Here is a 21,784-nt window from a genome sequence, read left to right on the forward strand (position 1 = left end):
ACAGAGTTGCATTGGTTTTCTGTTAGAGCAGAAATGGATTTCAGTGTTGGCTTCAGTCTGTAACATATTTTGGGCGCCCACCGTGCTCAAAACAGCTGTTTCCTGACACTTCTTCTCCTCCCCACATCCTGGAGCAGGGAGGGGAAGTGGCGAAAAGGAAGAAAAGGCAAAGAGGATGTGGAAGGCAAACAGGTGGGCATCCTCTGCCGCCCAGCCTCGCCCTCCAGCCTGCACCGGCAACGCCCCTCGGCCCCGCCCTCGCCCCAACGTACTTTAAACTCCCGCCCCCTCTTAACGACGACCAATGCCCAGCCGGGTGCCCGCAGGAGGCTGCGGATTGGCCGGCGCCGCGGTTGCCCAGGTGACGGGTGGGTCCCGCTGGGTCCCAGAGCCGGGCGCGGCGGGGGCGAGGGTTGCCCGGTGGTTTCCGTCCCGGCCCGCCCAAGCCTGCAGCGCCCAGGTTTGCGCCCGTCGGTAGCTGGAGGGGGCTGTGCCCGCGCGCCCCTCCGCCCAGTGTGTTTCCTGCCGGCCTCCCGCTAGGGGCGCGACGCCCTCCGCCTCCGTCTCCGCCCCCAGGATCTGCGGCTGCCAGCTTTCGAGCGCGGCTTCCCTGGACGGCGGCGCGATGGGCTGCGGGAACTCCACCGCCACCAGCGCGGGCGCGGGCCAAGGTGAGCGCGGCGGGCGGCTGGGGGCGCGGTGACGGCGACTCGGGGGCTGTGGGAAGCTCTGCAGGGCGGGCCGCCTCTGCGGGAGAGGCCAGGAGAGAGGCGGCGAGAAGGAAGGATGCAGGGACCTCGGGCAGGGCGGGCGAGCAGCCCCCTCTCCCCGTCCCCATTTTCGGGACAGGAGCAGACTGTCCGGTTTTGGAAAGACCGAAAGCAGGGCATGTGCCCCCTGTGCGGGGGGCGGTCGCGCCGGGACGAGGCGAGCCTGCAGAGCGATCCTGCGGAGGGAGCGCGGGGAGTCCTCCTCGTGGCCGGCGTCCGCACACCCTCGTCCCGCAGTCGCTCCCGCAGGCCTCGCCCCCAGCCCCTCGGAACCCAGAGGCTGCACCTGGAAAAGTGCAGCAGAACAATTCAGGACTTTTTTGGGGGGAGGGGGGTGCTAGTGCGTTGGGAAGAACTGCAAACAGGGCTCTAAAAATTCATCCGAGTCTGTCTTGATGCTTAAGATCCGCTGGGCTGCTTGTACGATTTCTCTGAGAACCTGCAGTATTGAGGATGCTTTAGAATATGTGTAACAGAGCTTTAATATTAGCAGTGATCTGTTCGTATATTTTTCATTTAAAAAATAAAAAAATATTGAAACTTTTGTTTAAACCTCTTCATTTTGTTGATTGGCAGGGGAAGTCTTTTACAGATTTACGCAGTCAGCCAGGCTTTGTATCGAGTGACTTATTCCAAAACTCAACCGTTCTCTTTGACCCAGCTAGTGTCTACTGATTTACGAGTCTGGATCTGTTTTGAGTAATATCTGCTGACCTATTTTGGTGTCTTTTGGATAAAGAACTCATATCTCATCCAGTTGAGATCAATCAGATGCCACATTCCATCCTAGCCAGCAAATGGGAACAGCACTCTGATGCTGCAGTATTTCCTAGGCGGGCATGGATGTCCTGTCAATGACTTTGTGACCTTGGGTCTGTCACTTCCCTTAACCTAGACCTCCTGGAAGATGTAGTTTAAAATTTAAGCCTTTTTCATTTATTTAAAGTTTATTTTGATGTTCACATATGGGATCAGATATGGAAATCTGCTCATTTAATTGGCCAAGTTTGTTATTCCTCTTTGGCTGTCAGTGACCACACAAATGGAATATTTTAAGAAACGGTGCTACAATATGTGGGATTCTAGTCCTAGAGCTTTGAATGAACCCAGGTAATAATTCATTGAAAAGTTTATCTCTTGCAGGTAACATTTACCATCGCGAATTAAATTCTCAATCTTGTGATAGGCAGAGAGCCACTGGGGAACACATTTTTCAATTCCTGTAACAGTGACGTAGGTTAGTTAGCTTAGTTAGTGCCTTAAGGCAAGGACAGGATTCTAACTTGAGAGTGGCCAGAGAGCTCTGCGTGGAAACCAGGAACAGTGTCAAGGCCATATCCTGCACCAGGAATTACAATTGACTCTTGAGCAACATGAGGTTGAACTGTACAGGTCCACTTATACACGGATAGTTTTCAATAGTAAATACTATAGTACTACACGCTCTTTGGTCGTTTGAATCCGAGGATGTGGAACTGCGGATATAGAGGGCTGACCATAAGTTATACTCGGATTTTCAACTCTGTGGAGGGTTGAGGCCCCTAACCCCTGCGCTGTTCAAGTGTCAAGTGTATATCTCTCAATCTAACATGCACTGTGGCCCTATGCCTTCCACTGCATGTTCATCCTACTTTTAAAAAGGTTAAGAACCATTAACCCCAATACACAAAAAAGGAAATCACAGGAAGGATTTGTAACAGATTTCCTTTAAAGTGGAGCTAGTTTACTTCATTTACATTTTTGTTTATTAATGAACTGCTTGTCAGGTTTGGGGATAGAGGGAGGAGTTCCACTGCTAAACCAGAATGATGATAAGGGAGCTCTGCAATGGTAATGTAACAAACAGAGAAAATATAATCCTCTTTACAAATATTTGGTTGACCTTCCCCCCCCCCCACCCCAGGAGCACATCCCTTATTATGTAAAGGGAAATACAGTTATATTGAAAAAAACCACTCCAAGTGCATGTCTTCTTGATGAGTAGCCTCACTTTTGTTCACGAAGGACAGCTCCTGTAAGAGCATGCTGTTCTCTCCTCAAGCTCGCTCTTTGCTAAAAATTACTGTATGTTCAGAGAAGAGCAAGATGCCGAGGGCAGACTGTAAAACATGAAGGAGGAGAAAACATTTGAGTCGGGAGTTGTTGCATCACTTCTTTGGTGGCTCCGCCCTTGTCTCTGAGAAGCCACACCCCCGAAACACTTCTCTGCTAGTGAGCCCAGCTGGCTAGCTTCGGGATTTGTTCGTTGTTATTTTGAAATTTTCTATCAGCTGGTGGTAGGACTTCTGTTTCAGAAAGGAGGAGAGATGGAAGGTTAAGAAAAAAGTTCAGAGAAAGATGGTGGGCAGGTGCTGAACTTGAGTCTGGAGAGTGAGGCTCAAGCTTGACATTGGCACTGTGCTGGCTGTGTTACTGTGGGCATTTCATTTTACTTTTTTGTACTGTAATTATTATATAGTAGTAGAAACTACAACGTTGAAGGTGAAATGGTTTTCCTTGAATATTTTTCTATAAGAACATGGCAAATCTACTTTCAGAGGATGCATTTGCACTTTATAATGATGCCCCCAACCTGAAATCTCCATTGTAAGCCCTGTTTTACTACCTAAGTAATTCAGGTAAAACCAGATAATTGCTTCTCTTTTCCCTGAGCTATTTGGACCACTGCTTTTCTTGGCTTTTGTCTGGTGAAATTGGTTTCTATGACAAATTGATATTTAGTGGTGTACTTGAGTAAATTTGATTCTATATGTCCAACATGTGGAAAAACTAAAGTGCAGTACAATGGTCAAATGGCCAGAAGGAATCAGATCATTCAGTCCCTAGATAATTCAGGTTAGATTTCCTTTATAGTAGATTTCTAACTCTAAGCTTGTATAGAGTCCACCTCTATGTGCAAAGCTTTGTACTCTTTTAGGAAATTTTAGGGCAAGGGTAGGGGCAGCCAGCAAGGGATGATTGTAGAATGAAATCAAATTTTCCCCCTCTTAAGAAGCTGATTGTCTAGGTAGGAAGGTTAACCATTTGAGAACAGTTGCAAAGCAAGGTGTAGTAGAATATACATCGAACGTCCAAATGCCCAGGAGATGTTGAATAAGATGCTAGTTTAATCAGAGAAGTCTTTGGGGAGTCAAGCTATCAGTGCTTCAGTGTAGATGGGATCATGAGAACCATTCTGCTTACACAAGCGCTCTCTCCATTCTAATGTTTTAATAAGATTACCCTCTCAATGTAGGAATTTGATTTTTCCCAACTTAGAATTATACAAGGACTTCTTGTATTTTCCATTCATTGAAGATTCAGTACATTTTTCCTGCATAGTGTAGAGTCTAGACCCTAAACTGTAGAGAAACATCTGGGTTAAAGAGTCCATTTTTAAAAATTGAAGTATAGTAGATTTATAACATTTTGTTAATTTCTGCTGTACAGCAAAGTGATTCAGTTATACATATATATACTTTTTATATTCTTTTCCATTATGGTTTATCTCAGGATATTGAATATAGTTCTTTGTGCTACACAGTAGGACCTTGTTATTTATCCATCCTATATAATAGTTTGCATCTGCTAACCCCAAATGCCCACTCTATCCCTCTCTCACCCTCCCTCTGCCTTGGCAACCACAAGTCTGTTCTCTATGTCTGTGAGTCTGTTTCTGTTTCATAGGTAGGTTCATCTGTGTCATATTTTAGATTCCACATATAAGTGATATCATATGGTATTTATCTTTCTCTTTCTGACATAAAGAGTCCATTTTTAAGGAGTTGCATTTGCCATAGGGCAGGGAGCTTTTGCTTTCTGTGTGTTTTTCTCTGCTTTCCGTCCCCACCACCCTCTCACTCAGCAATCAGATTCTCTATCCGTTTGTTTTCCCTTGAATGTATTCTCTAATTAGGCCGAGACATGAACACACTCGCATTTGAACTGATGATCCACAACAGGTCAGTCGTTTCCTGTATACAGTCATACGTGTAGATTGTTGAGCAAGTCTGTAATGTAAACCAGAAAATCCTATTTTATGTGAACCAGAAAATCCCTTCAGAGTTTGGACGGTTCCAGATATCTACAAGAGTCTATCTCAGTGCAGGCTATTTTGCAGGCTGTAGAAGCTTTTTGCAGGGCAGAGTCATTTCAGAAGTGTTCTGCTCATGGTAGTTGATTGAATTGGTGAGTTGTAGGTTTTCTACCAGAGATGTGTAACTGGCAGCTATCTGACCATAGCTTACTACTAGAATGTTTCTATAATGGTTCTTCTGTTATTTATATACTAATAGTCTGAGGAGGCGTGGAGGAGGAATTTAACAGTTCTTTATCCTATTTTATCAGTGTACCCAGGGAGTTACTCTAATTCTTTTGGGTCCAATTACTTAGGTTAGTTATCTCCTTATCCTCAATTAGATAGGTAATTGCATTCTCTTCTTTTGCTGTAGCTGTATGGTCCGGCCTTAATCTACATCTGTAAATGGTTTGGTTGTATTAAAATTCTTCCACCATGCTCAGCATTAGTCCAGGCCATGTCGGGGGGGAAATAATATAAAATTTTGCTGATATCATCAAAGATGTCATTAATATCTTGTGTTACTTCCCCCCAGCTCACTTAGGTCCCAGCCCCACCATCCTTCTTTCTGTTCTTTATGCTGAACTCATTCTTGTTTTCTATCTGTTTGAAACACTCTTTGCTGGAGAACTGATATTTTGTTAATTTATTTATTGTCTTTTTTGTTCCCCTTCCCCAAAGGTAGGCCTCATGAGAGCCTGCACGTCTTGTTCACAGCTGGACCCTCAGCTTCTAGACCAATATCCAAACTTTCAATGGAATTTTTAGGGTCTTAAAATTTTTTCTTTTGTTGAATGAATAACTGTATTGGGGAAACAAAGAAGTTGTAAAATTGAGTCCTAAATTTTCATCATGTACCCTGTGACTGATGTAACACTGGAGGGAATGAAATAAAACCTTAAGCAATCAGGGAAGCCTGCTTGGAGGAGGTGGGAATCGATTTGACTTTGAAGAATAGGTAGGATTTGAATAAGCAGAAAACAGAAGGGAGGGCATTTTTAGAGCAGTATGAAAACATAGAGACAGAAATGGGTTCGGTGCATTTCAGGGCAGTGAGAAGTCAGGCCTGACTGGGTTAGTAGTTCATGTTGGTTGCAGGGTGTTGGAAGTAAGAACAGTTAGGATGGGGGTCAGGAGGACAGAGAGGCAGGAAGGCCTCAGAATTGAGAGGAGGCACTGGAGCCAAAAAATCCTAGTTTGAATCCTGCTTTCATCATTTATCAACTGCATGACCTTGGGCCACTTGCTTAAACTGTCTGTACCTTAGTTTCCTCAGCTGTAAAATGGGAGAGTAGTTATAGAACCTACTCAAGATTAAATGAGTTAATATATGTAAAGTGCTTAGAGCAGTGCCTCATGTAAGTACTCAGTATGCTATTTATTATTAATATAGGGAAAGACATTCATGACTAGTATAGAAGGAAAGAGCGAGCATGTAGAGTGACATAATTTAACGCTGTTGTCAGGAGTGAGTGAAGTGAGAGGGCCGTCGATGAGTGATTGAGGCATTGATGTCAGGGACCCCTGGAAGCCAGCTAGGCTGAGGATGGGCTACATGTGAGGGAGGAAGGGGAAGGGAGAAGGAAAAATGAACCCAAACTGTTAAAGCCTGGGCGACTGGGAGATGTTACTTCCTCTAAAGGGAGGTAAGAGGATGCAGGCGATCCATATGCTCTTGGGTGTACCGCGTTTGACGTGATGTGAATGATGAGGGGTGTGGAAACGCCTGTGCTCAGACAGTTACCACTGATGCAGCAGAATCAGGAGGTTCACTTGTTCCAACTTCCCAGAATCGATGCTGCAACCATGTGAATGGTTCACGAAGGTGACCCAAGTGAATTACCCAAGTTCTGCCATGAGCCACTTACAACTCAATCTAGACATGGCTTAAATTATAGCAGCTGACTGTCAATGTGTTACTTTATGTCTGTACTTATATGGCTACCTTTATTTATTAATTTTTACCTGCTGAAAACATAGCTACTCAGCAAGGACAACCTGTAAGCAAAGAGATTTTCTGTAAGAGCTTCCACGTTCATTAACATAATTGTATTTGCAGTAACATGGATGGACCTAGAGGGTATTATGCTAAGTAAAATAAGTCAGACAGAAAATGACAAATACTCTATGTTATCACTTACATGTTGAATCTAAAAAATGAAACAAATGAATAACTATAACAAAACAGAAACAGATTCACAGATACAGAAAACAAACTAGTGGCTGCCAGGGGTTGGGGGTGGAGTTACGGGTGAAATAGATGAAGGGGATTAAGAGGTACAAACTACCAATTATAAAATAAGTAAGTCACAGGGATGTAAGGTACAGCACAAGGAATATAGTCAATAATATTTTAATAAGTTTGGTGCATAATCTATAAAAATATTGAATCCTATGTTCTACACCTGAAATATAATATTGTAAAGCAACTATACTTAAAAAAAATTATATTTTTAGGGCACGTTGACCTGAATTTTTTTCTGCATTACTGAAGAAATGACTAATGAATCTGTATCTTTTATTGGCTTATTAAAAAATAACCACTGCTTTAGATGAACTAAAGAGCTGTTGTTCTCCTTCTTTGGGCCAAATTGAGACTATGACATAGTTTTAGAACTATTATGGGTCAGAGGAGACGTAGCAAGCTGTCAAAATTAGAGGGAACTCTGTTTATTTTTCTGTAGTTATGTTTATACAGTTCTCAGAGGGACGTTTTTCTTTTATAAAACAAATAAAGAGTAAAATGTTTCTGCATACTTTTATTATTTCCCATGAGAGCCATAATCATTTATATTTCTGATGATTTATGCTGAAAGAAGAGTGATTTGTAAATCTTTAGTACCTTTTAGAAATTCTTCATATACATAATTTTATTTTTTGGTGTGTGTGTTTAAATTATCACTACTCAGTCTGAACAAAGAGACATGATTTAATATGTAATTTAGCAATTCATTTACTTGTGAATATTTCCAATATGTTACATGAAAGCTATAAAGTGCATAGAGAACAGTGATGAAAAAGGCATTAATAGACTATATTCTCTAATATACAGATGTATGTGACCTTTTAAAAGAGAGAAATATTTTCTTTGTATTAGAATTTGGCACATGTAAGGATACTCATAACAGTAAATGTATGACTCTGAACAATATTGAAAACATACTGGGCAGTACAGCTCAATCTTTTTAACTTATAAGACTGATTAGATTACAAAGGAACATCTGTCTATAGGAACCAAGATGTTATAAATATCTACTTAATATCACTGAACTGATGTAGTATCTTGCAGCTGGCTTTCTTATGCATAAGGAATAAAATTTTGTCTGTGTTTGCAGAATGTATGATATGTCATATTAAACTTAATTCTCCCCCAAGATTAATTTTGCTATGTATTTCTTTTCAAAAGGGAATTTCTGTTTTTGGAGAGGTGGAGGAGGCCAGGGATGAGAAGGTGTAGTGGGCTGAATGGTGACCTCTAAAAAGATATGTTCACATCCTCATCCCTGGAATGTGTGAATGCTATCTTGTTTGGAAAAAGGGTCTTTGCAGGTATAATTAAATGAAGCATTTTGAGATGAAGACATCATCCTAGATTGTCTGGGTAGGCCCTAAATCCAGTGATAAGTTTCCTTGTAAGAGACAGACGAGGAGAAGACAGAGATTCAGAGAGAAGGTGGTGTGAGGACAGGTGTAGAACACAAAACGCACTATGTGGCCACAAGCCAAAGAATGCCAAGGAGGGCCTACTGCCACCAGATGCTAAGAGGCCTAGAACGGATTCTTCCCCAGAGCCTCTGTAGGTAGTTGGGAACTCCTGACACCTTGATTTTGTACTTCTGGCCTCCAGAATTCTGAGAGCACGTATTTCTTTTGATTTAAGCCACCCAACTAGTGGTGATTTGTTACAGCAGCCCTGTGGAACTAATACACAAGGCTTTTTCTGCACCTGTTCTGGGAATGGGATAAAATAAGAAAATATAGTTTACAAACTATACCTGGAGTGTAAATAATTATTTGCCGAAGCAGATACAGTGCAATTTAATCTTGGTGTGATTCATAAAGCATTTCAAGGTTGTTCGGGGGTACCCGATTTTTATGGGGGTACCTGATTTTTGTAAAACATGAAGAATATCTGAGAGGTTTATTCCCTTCAGATGCTATCCACTTCTCCAGTTCTCATACACCAACTGGGCTGTCCTACCATCCAGTTCAATTCTGATGCTCCTACCCAGAGTTAGTGTCTGTCACCACAGGTTTGAGGGCTCAGTCCCCCGAGATGGTCTCACCTCAGATGCCAGTAGCAAGGATCAGGTCCCCAGCTTACTTGCATTGCCATCTGACTTGGCAGCAAATTTGGGAGTTCTCACAGCCCCCCTCCTCAGATTTGACAATTTGCTAGAATGCCCCACAGAGTTCAGGAAGGCACTTTTCTTACTGGTTTAAACATACCAGTTTCTTATAAAGGACACAAATGAACAGCCAGATGAAGAGGTACAGAGGACATGTTAAGGGTCTCAGGGGCAGGGGTCTCTGTCTCCATGGAGTTGGGGGCTGCCCCCTCCTGGCACATGAATGTGTTCAACTCAGAAGCTCTCTGAACTCTGTCTTTATAGGGTTTTTTTTGTTTGTTTGTTTGTTTTTGTGGTACGCAGGCCTCTTACTGTTGTGGCCTCTCCCGTTGCGGAGCACAGGCTCCGGACGCACAGGCTCAGCGGCCATGGCTCACGGGCCCAGCCGCTCCGCTGCATGTGGGATCTTCCCGGACCGGGGCACGAACCCGCGTCCCCTGCATCGGCAGGCGGACTCTCAACCACTGCACCACCAGGGAAGCCCCTTATAGGGGTTTTTATGGAGGTTTCACTACATAGGCATGACTGTTCAAATCATTGGCCAATGCTGATTAACTTAATCTCCAGCCACTCTCTTTTCCCAGGAGGACAGGGAATGGGGCTGAAAGTTCCAAGCTTCTAATCAAGCCTTGCCTTTTCTGGTGACCAGCTCCCATCCTGAAGCTGTGTAGGGGCTGCCAAGAGTCTCCTCATTGGAATGAAAGAGGTTCCTATCACCCCTATCTCTCAGAAAATTCCAAGGGTTCTAGAAGCTCTGTGCCAGGAATGGGGAACAAAGATCAAATATCTTTCTATGACTCCTCAATATCAGATTAAGTTTTTTAAATGTTTAAAATAAATTGAATTTGCTATGCATTTTTAAGTGACTGAGGCTTTTGACTTGGAGAATCATGAATACAATTTTAAAATCTTTTGATGAAAGTATTGATAAAAGGTATAGACTTCCCTGGCGGTCCAGTGGTTAAGACTCCACGCTCCCACTGCGGGGAGCACAGGTTCGATCCCTGGTCGGTGAATCCCACGTGCCATGCAGAGTGGCCAAAAAAAAAAAAACCAACGGTGTACATAATAACGTGAAGTGAAGTGATATTGTGAACAAGCAATAATCTTTAAGTGTTAAAGAAACAGTTACATTCAGAAGGAAATATTCTTCTTTACATACCCTAACCATTTACAATATTTGTCACTGGAACTGTATATGATGCTTTTCTGAGAGCAGACCTTCCCCCCTTCTACTTTTTAGGAAGATATGTAAAATTATAATTATCAGTACTACAATTTAGGAAAATAGCCATTAAATCTTTTGACTGACAAAAATTCTAATGGTCTATATATTTTGTGGTGCTTTTATCCCACAAGAAACATTTTTACCTTGCCTCCCTTATATTAAGGTACCACGGCTATGTTCAAATAGTAAAGAGTCATTTTGGCAGGAAATGAAGTGGTACTAACAGGAACAAATGTTCTATCCCAGACGGCTTGAAAGAAGTAGCTACACCACTATAAATATTTGTTCAATAAATGATGAATCACATGAACCATAAACATAACTTAAAGCAAATGGGATTTTGGCACTATCTGAATAGTTGTAGTCAAAGGATCTTTTGCATGAATTATCTAGAGAAGAACTCTCCGTCTGGTTAATTATAATCAATACATAGGTGAAGTGTGATTAAAATGTTGCACTGAGGGTAATCAGAATTTTTCTTCTATTTCTAATAATTTTATGATTTTATACTTTTGCAGAACAAAGAGATATTTCACATTTTATATGCCTAGATATTCTGATAGTTTTGCTGAGGGTTTCAACAATTACAGTCGTCTTTTTTTTTCCTTTTCCTCTGTGAAGCTGTGTGTCAGGAGTCGTGTTCTACCTGCCCTGGTTATAACCTTATCATTAACCCCCTGCTACCTTGCTCCTAAGAAGATGCACATCTTCTTCCCTTTTATAAAGATGGAGTGTACATTACAACCATATGTATATACTGGATTTAGTGTTTTTGACTTCTTGGCCTCCTTCACTTTGCAGTTATTAAATAGACGTTGCCCTTTAAATGAGGGACATTTGAGAACAGAAGAAATGGCCTGCTGACTTCCTTCTGGAAGGTAGTACCTGGCATCTGCCTTGAGCCTGCTGGGATGTTAGATGGTGAACCCAGCAGGGAAGAGGCCATAAGGGTGCCTGGAGCCTGGTGCAGTCAAGGTGAAGTGGATGCAGGGTTGCTGGTGGCTGATTAAAATAGGTACTGAGGAGGCAACGTGTGGCTGTTTTGAAGCGAATTTCACAGCCATTTATTGTACTTTGTCTTCTCAGCTGCCTTTGTCGGCCCAGTATTAGAAACTGAAGCTGAGTGAACTAGTGACTGTCAAACAAATACTGGAGCAGGAATTTTACTTGGGTCTTCTGCCTTCCAATTCCACGCTGTTCTTTCCCTACCACCCTGCTGCCATTCCCTGAGACACAGTGGGGCAGCTTCTGTCTGCTGTGCCCTCGCCGTGGATTGTGCCCGATGGCCCTTCATCTCTAAAGGCCCAGCACTCATGACCCATCATGATCGCTTTCTTCTGTCTGTAAGACATCACAGAATTAGTTCCCAACACCTCCGGCTCTCCCTTCCCCTGAGTGCAGCAACCCCCCCAATCATTCCCTGTCCTTTTCCATGAAAATGAAAATAAGAAAATGAGGATATTTATTTTCTTTTTAGACTTTCTTCCAGATTCTCATGCTTGTTTTGACTCTGAAATAAAACGTTAATTTTTATGGGTTTTTGGTGGCACTAATCCTTTATTTTTACCTATCAAAACACTCCACTGTTCTTCTGTTAAGGTTTTAAAAATTTTACTTTTTCTTTTTTGGTTTTATGATCTCAGATTCCAAAGCAGTTTTTATTTATATAATTTTAATGAGAATTGTGGGAACAGAAATGTTACTCTTCCCTGAGTAAAGACTCAAGTTTGTTACAAAGTTCAGGTTTGGTCAAAGCCTTAAAAGAATTTATTTGAGACATAGTCTTGACTACCTTTATGCTCTGCTTTGAATTTGCAGAATTATAGATCCTAGATTAATATCACTGGGGTACAGTTTTTACAATTTTGGCAATAACTTTTTTGCAGACTTATTTGTTTATTTTGTAGCACATTTTCCTTTATTTTCACACCTCTGTGACTTGTGCAGAAGTTAATTTAATTCCCATTTCATAGATATGGAAATTGAGATATTAAGGAAAATGTGACTGCTAATAATAACAACTTAGTGAGCTATTTTTATGTGCCAGACTTTGTGCTGTTTACATCTTTTTATAATTTTTAAAATTTATTAAATTTTTTTTACTGAGGTGTCATTGACATGTAACATTGTATTGGTTTCAGGTGTACAATGAAATGATTCTGTATTTGTATACACAGTGAGATCATCACCACAATAAGTCTAGTTACCATCTGTCACCATGCATAGTTAACTTTTAGGATTTACTGTCTTGGCAACTTTAAAGTATGCTCTACAGTATTATTGACTGTAGTCACTGTGCTGTATATGACATCCCCATGACTTATTTATTTTAGAACTGGAAGTTTATATCTCTTGACCCCTGTCACTTGTTTTGCCCATTCCCTAACCCACCTCCCCTCTGGCAACCACCACTCCTTTCTCTGTATCTTTGACTTTTGTTTTGTTTTGTTTTCATTTGTTTTGTTTTTTAGATTCCACATATAAGTGAAACCACATGGTATGTGTCTTTCTCTGACTTATTTTGCTTAGCATAATTCTCTCAAGGTCCGTCCATGTTTTCGCAAATGGCAAGATTTCCTTCTTTTTTTTATGGCTGAGTAGAACTCTATTATTCTAGCCTCTTATATATATAGGTATATCTATATATATTTCACATCTCCCTTATGCATTTATCCAGCAATGGACACTTGTTTTCAATCTTGGCTATTGTGGATAATGCTGCAATGAACATAGGGATGTATATATCTTTTTGAATTAGTGTTTTTGTTTTCTTTGGATAAATACCCAGGAGTAGAATTGCTGGATTGTATGGTAGTTCTGTTTTTCATTTTTTGAGGAACTTCCATACTGTTTTCTGTAGTGGCTGCACCAATTTACATTCCCACCAACAGTGTGCACTGGTGTCCCCTTTTTTCCAGATCACTTACCAATACTTGTTATTTGTTGTCTTTTTGATAGTAGCCATTCTAATAGGTGTGAGGTGATATCTTATGGTTTTGATTTGCATTTCTCTGATGATTAGTGATATTGAGCATCTTTTCATGTGCCTGTTGACCATCTGTATATCTTCTTTGGAAAAATGTCTATTCAGATGTTTGTGCATTTTAAAATCAGGTTGGTTTCTCTCTCTCTCTCTCTCTTTTTTGCTATTGAGTTTCATGAGTTCTTTATATATTTAGAATATTAACCCCAATCAGATATGTGATTTAGAAATATTTTTTCCCATTCAGTAGGTTGTCTTTTCATTTTGTTGATGGTTTCCTTTGCTGTGCAGAAGTTTTAAAACTTGATGTAGTCCCACTTGTTTACTTTTACTTCTGTTGCCTTTGCTTTTGGAGTCAGATCCAAGCATTAATTTCCAAGACTGGTGTCAAGTAGCTTACCACCTGTGTTTTCCTCCAGGAGTTTTTATGGTATCAGGTCTTACATTTAAGTCTTTAATCCATTTTGTGTTAATTTTTGCGTATGATGTAAGATAATAGTTTAGTTTCATTCTTTTGCATATGACTGTCCAGTTTTCCTGACACCATTATTGAAGAGACTGTCCTTTCCCTATTGTATATTCTTGCCTCATTTGTCATAAATTAATTGACCATGTATGCATGGGTTTATTTTTGGTTTCTCTAGTCTGTTCCATTGATCTGTGTACCTGTTTTTTGCCAGTACCATACTGTTTTGATTACTATAGCTTTGTCATATAGTTTGAAATCAGGGAGCCTGATGCCTCCAGGTTTGTTCTTTCTCAAGATTGCTTTGGCGATTCAGGGTCTCTTGTGGTTCCATAAAAATTTTAGGATTATTTGTTCTATTTCTTTGAAAAATGTCATTAGTACTTTGATAGGGATATACATCTTTTAAAGAACTTCAATAACCTTTGAGAAAGGTATTCTTATTTTCCTCATTTGACACAAGAGGGAAGTGAGGTTTTAAGAGATTAAAGTATACTTAATGCCATGTGGCTTGTAAGGTTGGAACCAAGTTCTGTATTGTTCAGGTAAGGATATTAGGGGGAAGAGTGCAGATGGAACTGTGCTGTGGGCAGAGAATCTGTGTTAAGTGATAGGACTGGGGTCCAAAAGAGGTGGGTTGTTTTTGGCACGTGAGTGGGAAGGAGAAACGAGAGGGTTCAGTAGCAAATAGAAGCAGACTTAGAAATGTATGATACTCCTTTTGGAGCTGGGCTGGCATCCTTGAGTCTTGCTAATTTATTTAGGACATCACCTCCATTTTGTCTTGTGACTTTGCTTTACTTTATGTTTAGTACATAGCGTGACTTATAACAGTTCCATGTAGGTACTAGCTTAGAAAAGAAAATATTTCTCAAATCTGTCAGTTTCCTAATCCGCTCATCTGTAAAATGAGCAGATTAGTTTGGGTGGTCTGTAAAATCCCTTTCAGAAACAACACCTTATAATTTATAGGAATTGTTAAAAATGGGCAGAATAAATTCTAAACCGAAGATTTGGATTTTATGATTTTCCTGCTCTCCTTTTCTTTTTTTAAGATGATCTTTCAAAAAATCATATTCTCAACTCATCTCTTATAAAATATTATTTTAGTTGGGTATTGGGCTTAAGATTTTTGTAGCAATACTATCAAGATAATGGAAAGCTGTCTTTTTCTTTTTTTCTAGGCCCTGCAGGAGCAGCTAAAGATGTGTAAGTACCTAATATTATGATTTTCTAAACTCTTTCTGAGGAAGACACTGTTTTCATGGTTATGACCTTTAGATATGTAGGTTTGGCTGAAAAGACATGGAAGTACTTTCTGTACTGAGCACAAATTAAGATTATTGTTTGGTTTATAACTAAAGGGCTATTTGAAGAATGGGTTTATTTGTGACTTTTCATTTTAGCATTTCAGTTGCCCTAGCATTTTAACTCAGAGCTTTAAGAAAGGGAAATGTTTAACTCTGTTTCTATACCAGCTTGTGTAGAGATTTCTTCTAATTGCAAGCAAGTGATTATGGGAGAATTAAGCACCTAGCTCCTGTGACTATGCAACATCTTAGAGTTTAGCCCGTGAGGAGGGCCTGGAGCCAAGCATTTACCAAATGCACACTGAATCGTTTTAAAGTCGGTAATTAGACGTTTGAGTGAATGTATATGACCATTCAAGGTAATCAATATTGAGTTGAACTTCAGACCACAGGACCCTTTCAGCGTTTCCATCATGCCCCTTCTTTGCATCTTCCTACCTCAAATTTAGGTATAGTAAGGACATTGCAGTAGTTCACTATTTAAGAGTGTTTGTGGCACAGGAAACTGTATTCAGTATTCTGTAATAAACCATAATGGAAAAGAATATGAAGAAAATATATAACTCAATCACTTTGCTGTATACCACAAACTAGCACAACATTGTAAATCAACTATACTTCAGTGAAAAAAATAAATAAAAAAAAAATCAGCAGTTCTGGAAAAAAATAATAAAGTGCCATTAGGGAGCTGGACATTGGGATTGGGGGAGGGAGAAGGTGGGGATGGAGAACCCCAAGAACGACAACAACAAAAAGAGTGTTTGCGGTCACTCCATGGATTGTGGAATCAACCTCTGCCCAAGCCACCCCAGTTGGTTTGGATGTCAAGACCGATGGTGCCACACACACACCAAGAGGGTAGGAAAAGATGTATTGCTCACATAAAGAGGCTTCCTGGGGAGAGCAGGGTGGCTCCCGAACTGGTCCATTCAGTCTGAGTGAAGGAAGGGGTGAGCAGCTTTGGTTTTTATTGGGAGTGGGGCTGGGGTGAGGGCTCCGGCGCATGGGCAGAGGAGCGCCTGGCTGTATCTTCCCCGCCAGCACACATGTACGAGTTCCCAGCTTTCTTAAAGGCTTTCACAGCTGGGGCAAACGGAGTGGTGGGCCTTAAAAGCTTTCGTCAAAAGCAGAGTTGGACTTTTTTTTTTTAATTATAAAAAGGAATCTGGAGAAGATTAGAATAGGGTTGTAAAGTTTTTTGGGAATTAAATAAGCTTTTTATATGGGACTTTCGGTACAAAGGAGGCAGTATAGAATGCTTCAGTGTCCTGGTTGCAGTGGTTGAGTTTATTACCAAAACGTTTAGCAACAATGTGTTCAGCATCCTTACCTGTTCCTGTTATTGCAGTATCTGGGTCTCTCTTCAGTCTCTCCCTCCCCTTTCTATATGTTGTTGCCAGATGAATCCCCTGCCCTTTTAGGCCCTCCACTCCCAACTTTTGATTAGTCTCCACTGCCCACGGGATTGAGCCCAGAATCCTTTGGGAATAGGAAGGCCCTTTAGGTTTCAGCCTTTAGGGGGAAGGAAACCCTGCAGTTAGAGAGTGAATGAGGCTAAGGACCCAGAGGTGAGCTGAAGTCCTGCTCTGAGACCACTCGCATGGTCTCAAACTGACCTCCTGTTTCCTGTCTTGGCTCCTTGTTTTTTTTTGCTGTTCCCTCTGCCTGGAATGGCATTTTCCCCAATTCTGTCTGTGAAAATTCTGTCTGTTCTCCTGGGTTTATATCTTATCCTTTATGAGAAGAACTTCCTGGATCTCTCTACTGGATATGTCTTCCTCTACTGAACTTTTACAGCAGCTTGGACCTGTCTTATGATATGTCATATTGGGCTTATAGTGTTATTTATCTCCTTGTCTTTTCTCCCTTGGGAATTGAGAGAAGTCCCCTCTAGTTAATAGTATCGTGCTGTGGACATAGTGTTTAATAAATGAATTCCATCATTTCTCTTTAAGGAGAGATTGATTTCATGACTTCCTCCCTCTTTCAGAAGGATGGAAATTTCTAAGAAGATTTAGTGATACCTTTGTGGACATTTTGTCAACATTAACTACTGCAGGACGTGAGATGCCATTTAACTACTTTCTAAAATCCTGAATTCTCTAGAATTTAAACTTTCTGTGACTTTGTGTACCTCATAGTTTCTATAACTAAAAAGATGTAATTTTACTCAATAAATGACCCTTTAAAAATAAATATGGTAAATTGAATTGGAAAAAATTGAAGAATATTATAGTATTATTTTTCCTTGCACAAAAGGTATATTCAAACCCTTTTTAAAGAAAAAATCAGAAGCTGTAGATTTATAAATCTTGACCATAACATTAGGGGGGTGCTATGAAATTAGGGGGTGCCATGAAAGGAGCTAAGAAATTAAGACAATTTAAACTTATAAAGATTTAAATTTTTTTTGTTTTAAATCTGAAGACACTGATTTCAAGGCAAAAGAAGTGGCCAAACTCACATAATGGATGCTAAGAGTACAGAACTTCAAATAGGGCAACCACCATAGTGCACAGACCACGTAAAAGTCTTTGGGGGGGAATTACGATTGTTTTTTAGAAGTCAGAAACGTTATGATTACTCCCTTAATATATAATAAAAATCAGTTCTCTAGGGAAGGTTTGGGATTTTTACTATATCTCCACTTACCTGTTTATTTGCCTGTTTTCTATAGGCAAGAAGCCAGGATTTAATAACAAATAAAATGATATTTCTGCCCTAAAGTAGGTCAGTGGCTACTGGGGACCAAAATACAGTGTGATTTTAAGTGTTAATTATTAAAATAGTTAATTATTAAATAGTCAAAATTTAATGCTTGTCTGGGTCTTGAAGGGTGAGTAGGAGTTTGTGTAGGAAGGAGAAGGATGGCAACCCAGGGCAGGAGAAAGAGCACGAAAGGAGGCACGTGGGTGCAGGAGAGCCCCAGCTCTTCTGGGAAGTCAACCAGTCTGCCCTGAGCCTGTGGTGTAGGCTCAGCAGAGGTGGACGATGAGGCTGGTGGGCTGGAGCCGGCTTGTGGAGGGCCTTTGGTGCCAGGCCGGTCGTTGTACTTGGTTTTTATATGCATTCAAGAGCCATTCAGAATTTTAAGGTGGGGAGTTACATGACTGTGTTTGATCTTTAGGGTGATGACTCCCAAGGCAGTGGGATATGTGAGATGAGGGAGGGGTGGAGGCACAGGGGATTAATGGCGCTGAGGCCACGAGAAGGTTAGACAGCAGACAGGACACTGGAAAGGAGCAGAGGTGGTGTGTTCAAGGCGCACTCGGAAATACAATTGATAAGACCCGTTGAATGACTGAATGGGGAAGTAAAGGAAAGGAAAATCTGAGGCGAAGATGACCCTGTGGTTTCAAACTTGAGCCAAGGGAAGGGATGGCTGATGATCCAAAGAGATCACATGGGCTAAAGGGAGAAGAGAAGCCAGTGCATGTAGAGTGACAGCTACACTGGTCACTTGGTTTCAGTTGGGTGATGTGAGTTCTCTGATGGAGTCAGGGTGAAAGCGAACTTAGGAGTGAGGAAGGGATGCCTGGTCTTTTGTTTTACGACAAAAAGGCAGTAAGGGATAGAAAGATGTTAGTAGCTTAAAGAGGAAGCATATTTTAAGAAATACATTTCTTTTTTTTTTTTTGGCCACGCCGTGTGGCTTGTGGGATCTTAGTTCTCCAACCAGGGATTGAAACCCGTGCCCCCTGCAGTGGAAGCGCAGAGTCTTAACCACTGGACCACCAGGGAAGTCCCAAGAAATATATTTGTTATAAAAGGAACACTAAGGAAGTTCAGAAAGTATGGAAAAGCATTTTTTTTTAAAAAAGAAAAAATCAGCTATTATCCTCCCACCAGAGACAATCATCATTAATATTTTACACTGTTTTCTTCCGTTTCTTTGTGATTATTTCTGCCTAGTTATGTGTATGGATGATTTTGTATACTGAAGTCTGTTTTTCTTTTTCTGTTTATTTTTTACATGGAGGAGAGGTAGGTGTGCCCATAGGCAAAAGGGTAGGAGCAAGTTGAGTAAAAAGAGCTGAGGGTAGTTTGGGGAGGTGTTTTCTGTGTGGCTGAGGGAGTTATCAATGTACATAGATTCTACAACATGCAAGAAGGATTAAAAACATAGAAGGGTCCCCTTAGCAACTTGAGATAAGGAGGAAAGCATGGGTGAAGATATATAGAAATTTAATCATCATAAGACAGACCCACATGTATATCAGGGAGTGAGACTTTTTTTTTTTTTTTTTTTGCGGTACGCGGGCCTCTCACTGTTGTGGCCTCTCTCGTTGGGGAGCCCAGGCTCCGGACGCGCAGGCTCAGCGGCCATGGCTCACGGGCCCAGCCGCTCTGCGGCATGTGGGATCTTCCCGGACGGGGGCACGAACCCGTGTCCCCTGCATCGGCAGGCGGACTCTCAACCGCTGCGCCACCAGGGAAGCCCGAGACTTTCTTTTTTCTCTCCCTCTCTTTTCAAAAATAAATCACAGTACACTAACATGCAGAACAAAACAAGTAAATTCAACGCGATGACATTTGGCTATTTTCACAAACCTGCGAATCAACCATGCTTTTATTTTTTATTTTTTTTAACATCTTTATTGGAGTATAATTGCTTTACCATGGTGTGGTAGTTTCTGCTTTATAACAAAGTGAATCAGCTATACATACACATATGTTCCCATATCTCTTCCCTCTTGCGTCTCCCTCCCTCCCACCCTCCCTTTCCCACCCCTCCAGGCGGTCACAAAGCACCGAGCTGATCTCCCTGTGCTATGGGGCTGCTTCCCACTAGCTATCTATTTTACGTTTGGTAGTGTATATATGTCCATGCCACTCTCTCGCTTTGTCACAGCTTACCCTTCCCCCTCCCCATATCCTCAAGTCCATTCTCTAGTAGGTCTGTGTCTTTATTCCCGTCTTACCCCTAGCCATGCTTTTATTTTATTTCAGCGAATTATCTTAGCTATTTGGCACAAATAGGTCGTGTTGGGATATTTTTGGTTGGAAATGGCAGAAGCCCAGCTTAAACTGGCCTAAACAAACAAACATAAAGGAATTTATTGGCATGTGTAACGGAAAACTTCCAAGGGTTAAGCCTTAGTCACAGCTGGATCCAGGTGATTGAATGACAGGAAGAAACTCTCTCATCTCTACTTTCCTGTTTTTGGCTCCATGCTAAGGCAGCTTTCCCCCAGTGGTAATGGAGATGGCCAGTTTCTATCTCATCAGCTTAATAATTCCTGTAGAAAAAGAGCTTCTCTTTCCCCGTAGTTTGATCAAAAGTCCTAGGGCTAGGCTTTCCCTGGCTAGGACGTGGGGTCAGGTGCCTCTCCCTGAACCAGTCAGTGGGCCAGGGGAACGTGGGCTCTCATTGGCCAGGCCTGGGTCACGTGCCCACTGCTGCAGCCAATCGGTGTCATTAACCTCACCTAACCATATGGCTAAACAGTGGGAGAGTGGTGATGCTGTTACCAGAATGGGAGAGAATTATAACTGGGCAGGCAGAAGAGAAGCAGCCTCTCCATGTAGGTCACCTTCCATGTTATTTCAAAAAATCTCTTGATTTTTAAGAATACATATATTCTGTATATATGAATTTTCCAAATATATGTTGAATAACAAGTTGACTCAAATTTAATGTCTGCTGTTGAACATGAAAGCTCACGGCCACTCAATTTAAACAAGGTTATTCAAATACTTCTTTCACTTAAAACTTGTAAAGTGATATTTCATTAAGATTTTTTTCTGGGTAAAGTAATTTTATTGTTATGGAAGGTGACAGCTATAGAGAAAAATATCTTGGAATGAGTTATCATAAAACACGCCGAAGGGACTTCCCTGGCAGTCCAGTGGTTGAGACTTTGCCTTCCAAGGCAGGGGGTGCGGGTTCAATCCCTGGTCGGGGAGCTGAGATCCCGCATGCCCCGAGGCCAAAAAAACCCCCAAAATATAAAGCAGAAGCAATATGGTAACAAATTCAATAAAGACTTTAAAAATGGCCCACATCACAAAAAAAATCTTTAAAAAAACAACAACAACAAAAACATGCTGAAGCTCTTTTTTTTTTTTGCGGTACGCGGGCCTCTCACTGTTGTGGCCTCTCCCGTTGTGGAGCACAGGCTCCGGACGCGCAGGCTCAGCGGCCATGGCTCACGGGCCCAGCCGCTCCGCGGCATGTGGGATCTTCCCGGACCGGGGCACGAACCCGTGTCCCCTGCATCGGCAGGCGGACTCTCAACCACTGCGCCACCAGGAAAGCCCAGCTCTGTCTTTTTTAAAACATGAAATTATGTATCTCTAATCTTGAGTTTCCTTGGAATTCTTAATAAATTTCTCGTGTCATATACACCCGTGTCAGCTGAGCCCTCTCCTAATTACAAGCCTGAGGGTATCTGATAGCCTTGTTTCTCCTCCGTGACATGGCAGGCAAGGCTGTCTTCTGAAGTGAGGTAGCATTGAAAAATTCTACCCGTCTTCTGGGGTGGAAGTAGCATTGAAAAAGCATGCATTTTGGAAGCAGACAGACCTCTGTTTAAACTGCTCTCCATCCTTTACTAGCTGTGTGATACTGTGTCTTTAATCTTCTTATCTGTAAAATTGGGATAATAATAACCGTTCAGG

The 21,784-nt window shown here is 41.5% G+C and overlaps 1 protein-coding gene across 2 annotated transcripts in view; it reads left to right on the forward strand.

Moving 5' to 3' along the window:
- The first annotated feature begins 416 nt into the window (after positions 1–416).
- Positions 417–21,784, forward strand: part of C11H12orf75 (chromosome 11 C12orf75 homolog) — a 37,517-nt gene continuing 16,149 nt past the window's right edge. For both annotated transcript variants that reach the window (XM_022599984.2, XM_089921214.1), the window contains exons 1-2: positions 417–671; positions 15,038–15,062. In XM_022599984.2, the coding sequence (XP_022455692.1) occupies positions 626–671; positions 15,038–15,062 (71 nt within the window). In that variant the 5' untranslated portion in view covers positions 417–625. The remainder of the gene's footprint in view (positions 672–15,037; positions 15,063–21,784) is intronic.

Source organism: Delphinapterus leucas, chromosome 11 (genome assembly GCF_059928025.1).
Source record: "Delphinapterus leucas isolate spDelLeu-1000000601 "Yukka" chromosome 11, BTC_Dleu_Yukka2, whole genome shotgun sequence".
In the NCBI taxonomy this organism is placed as follows: domain Eukaryota; kingdom Metazoa; phylum Chordata; class Mammalia; order Artiodactyla; family Monodontidae; genus Delphinapterus; species Delphinapterus leucas.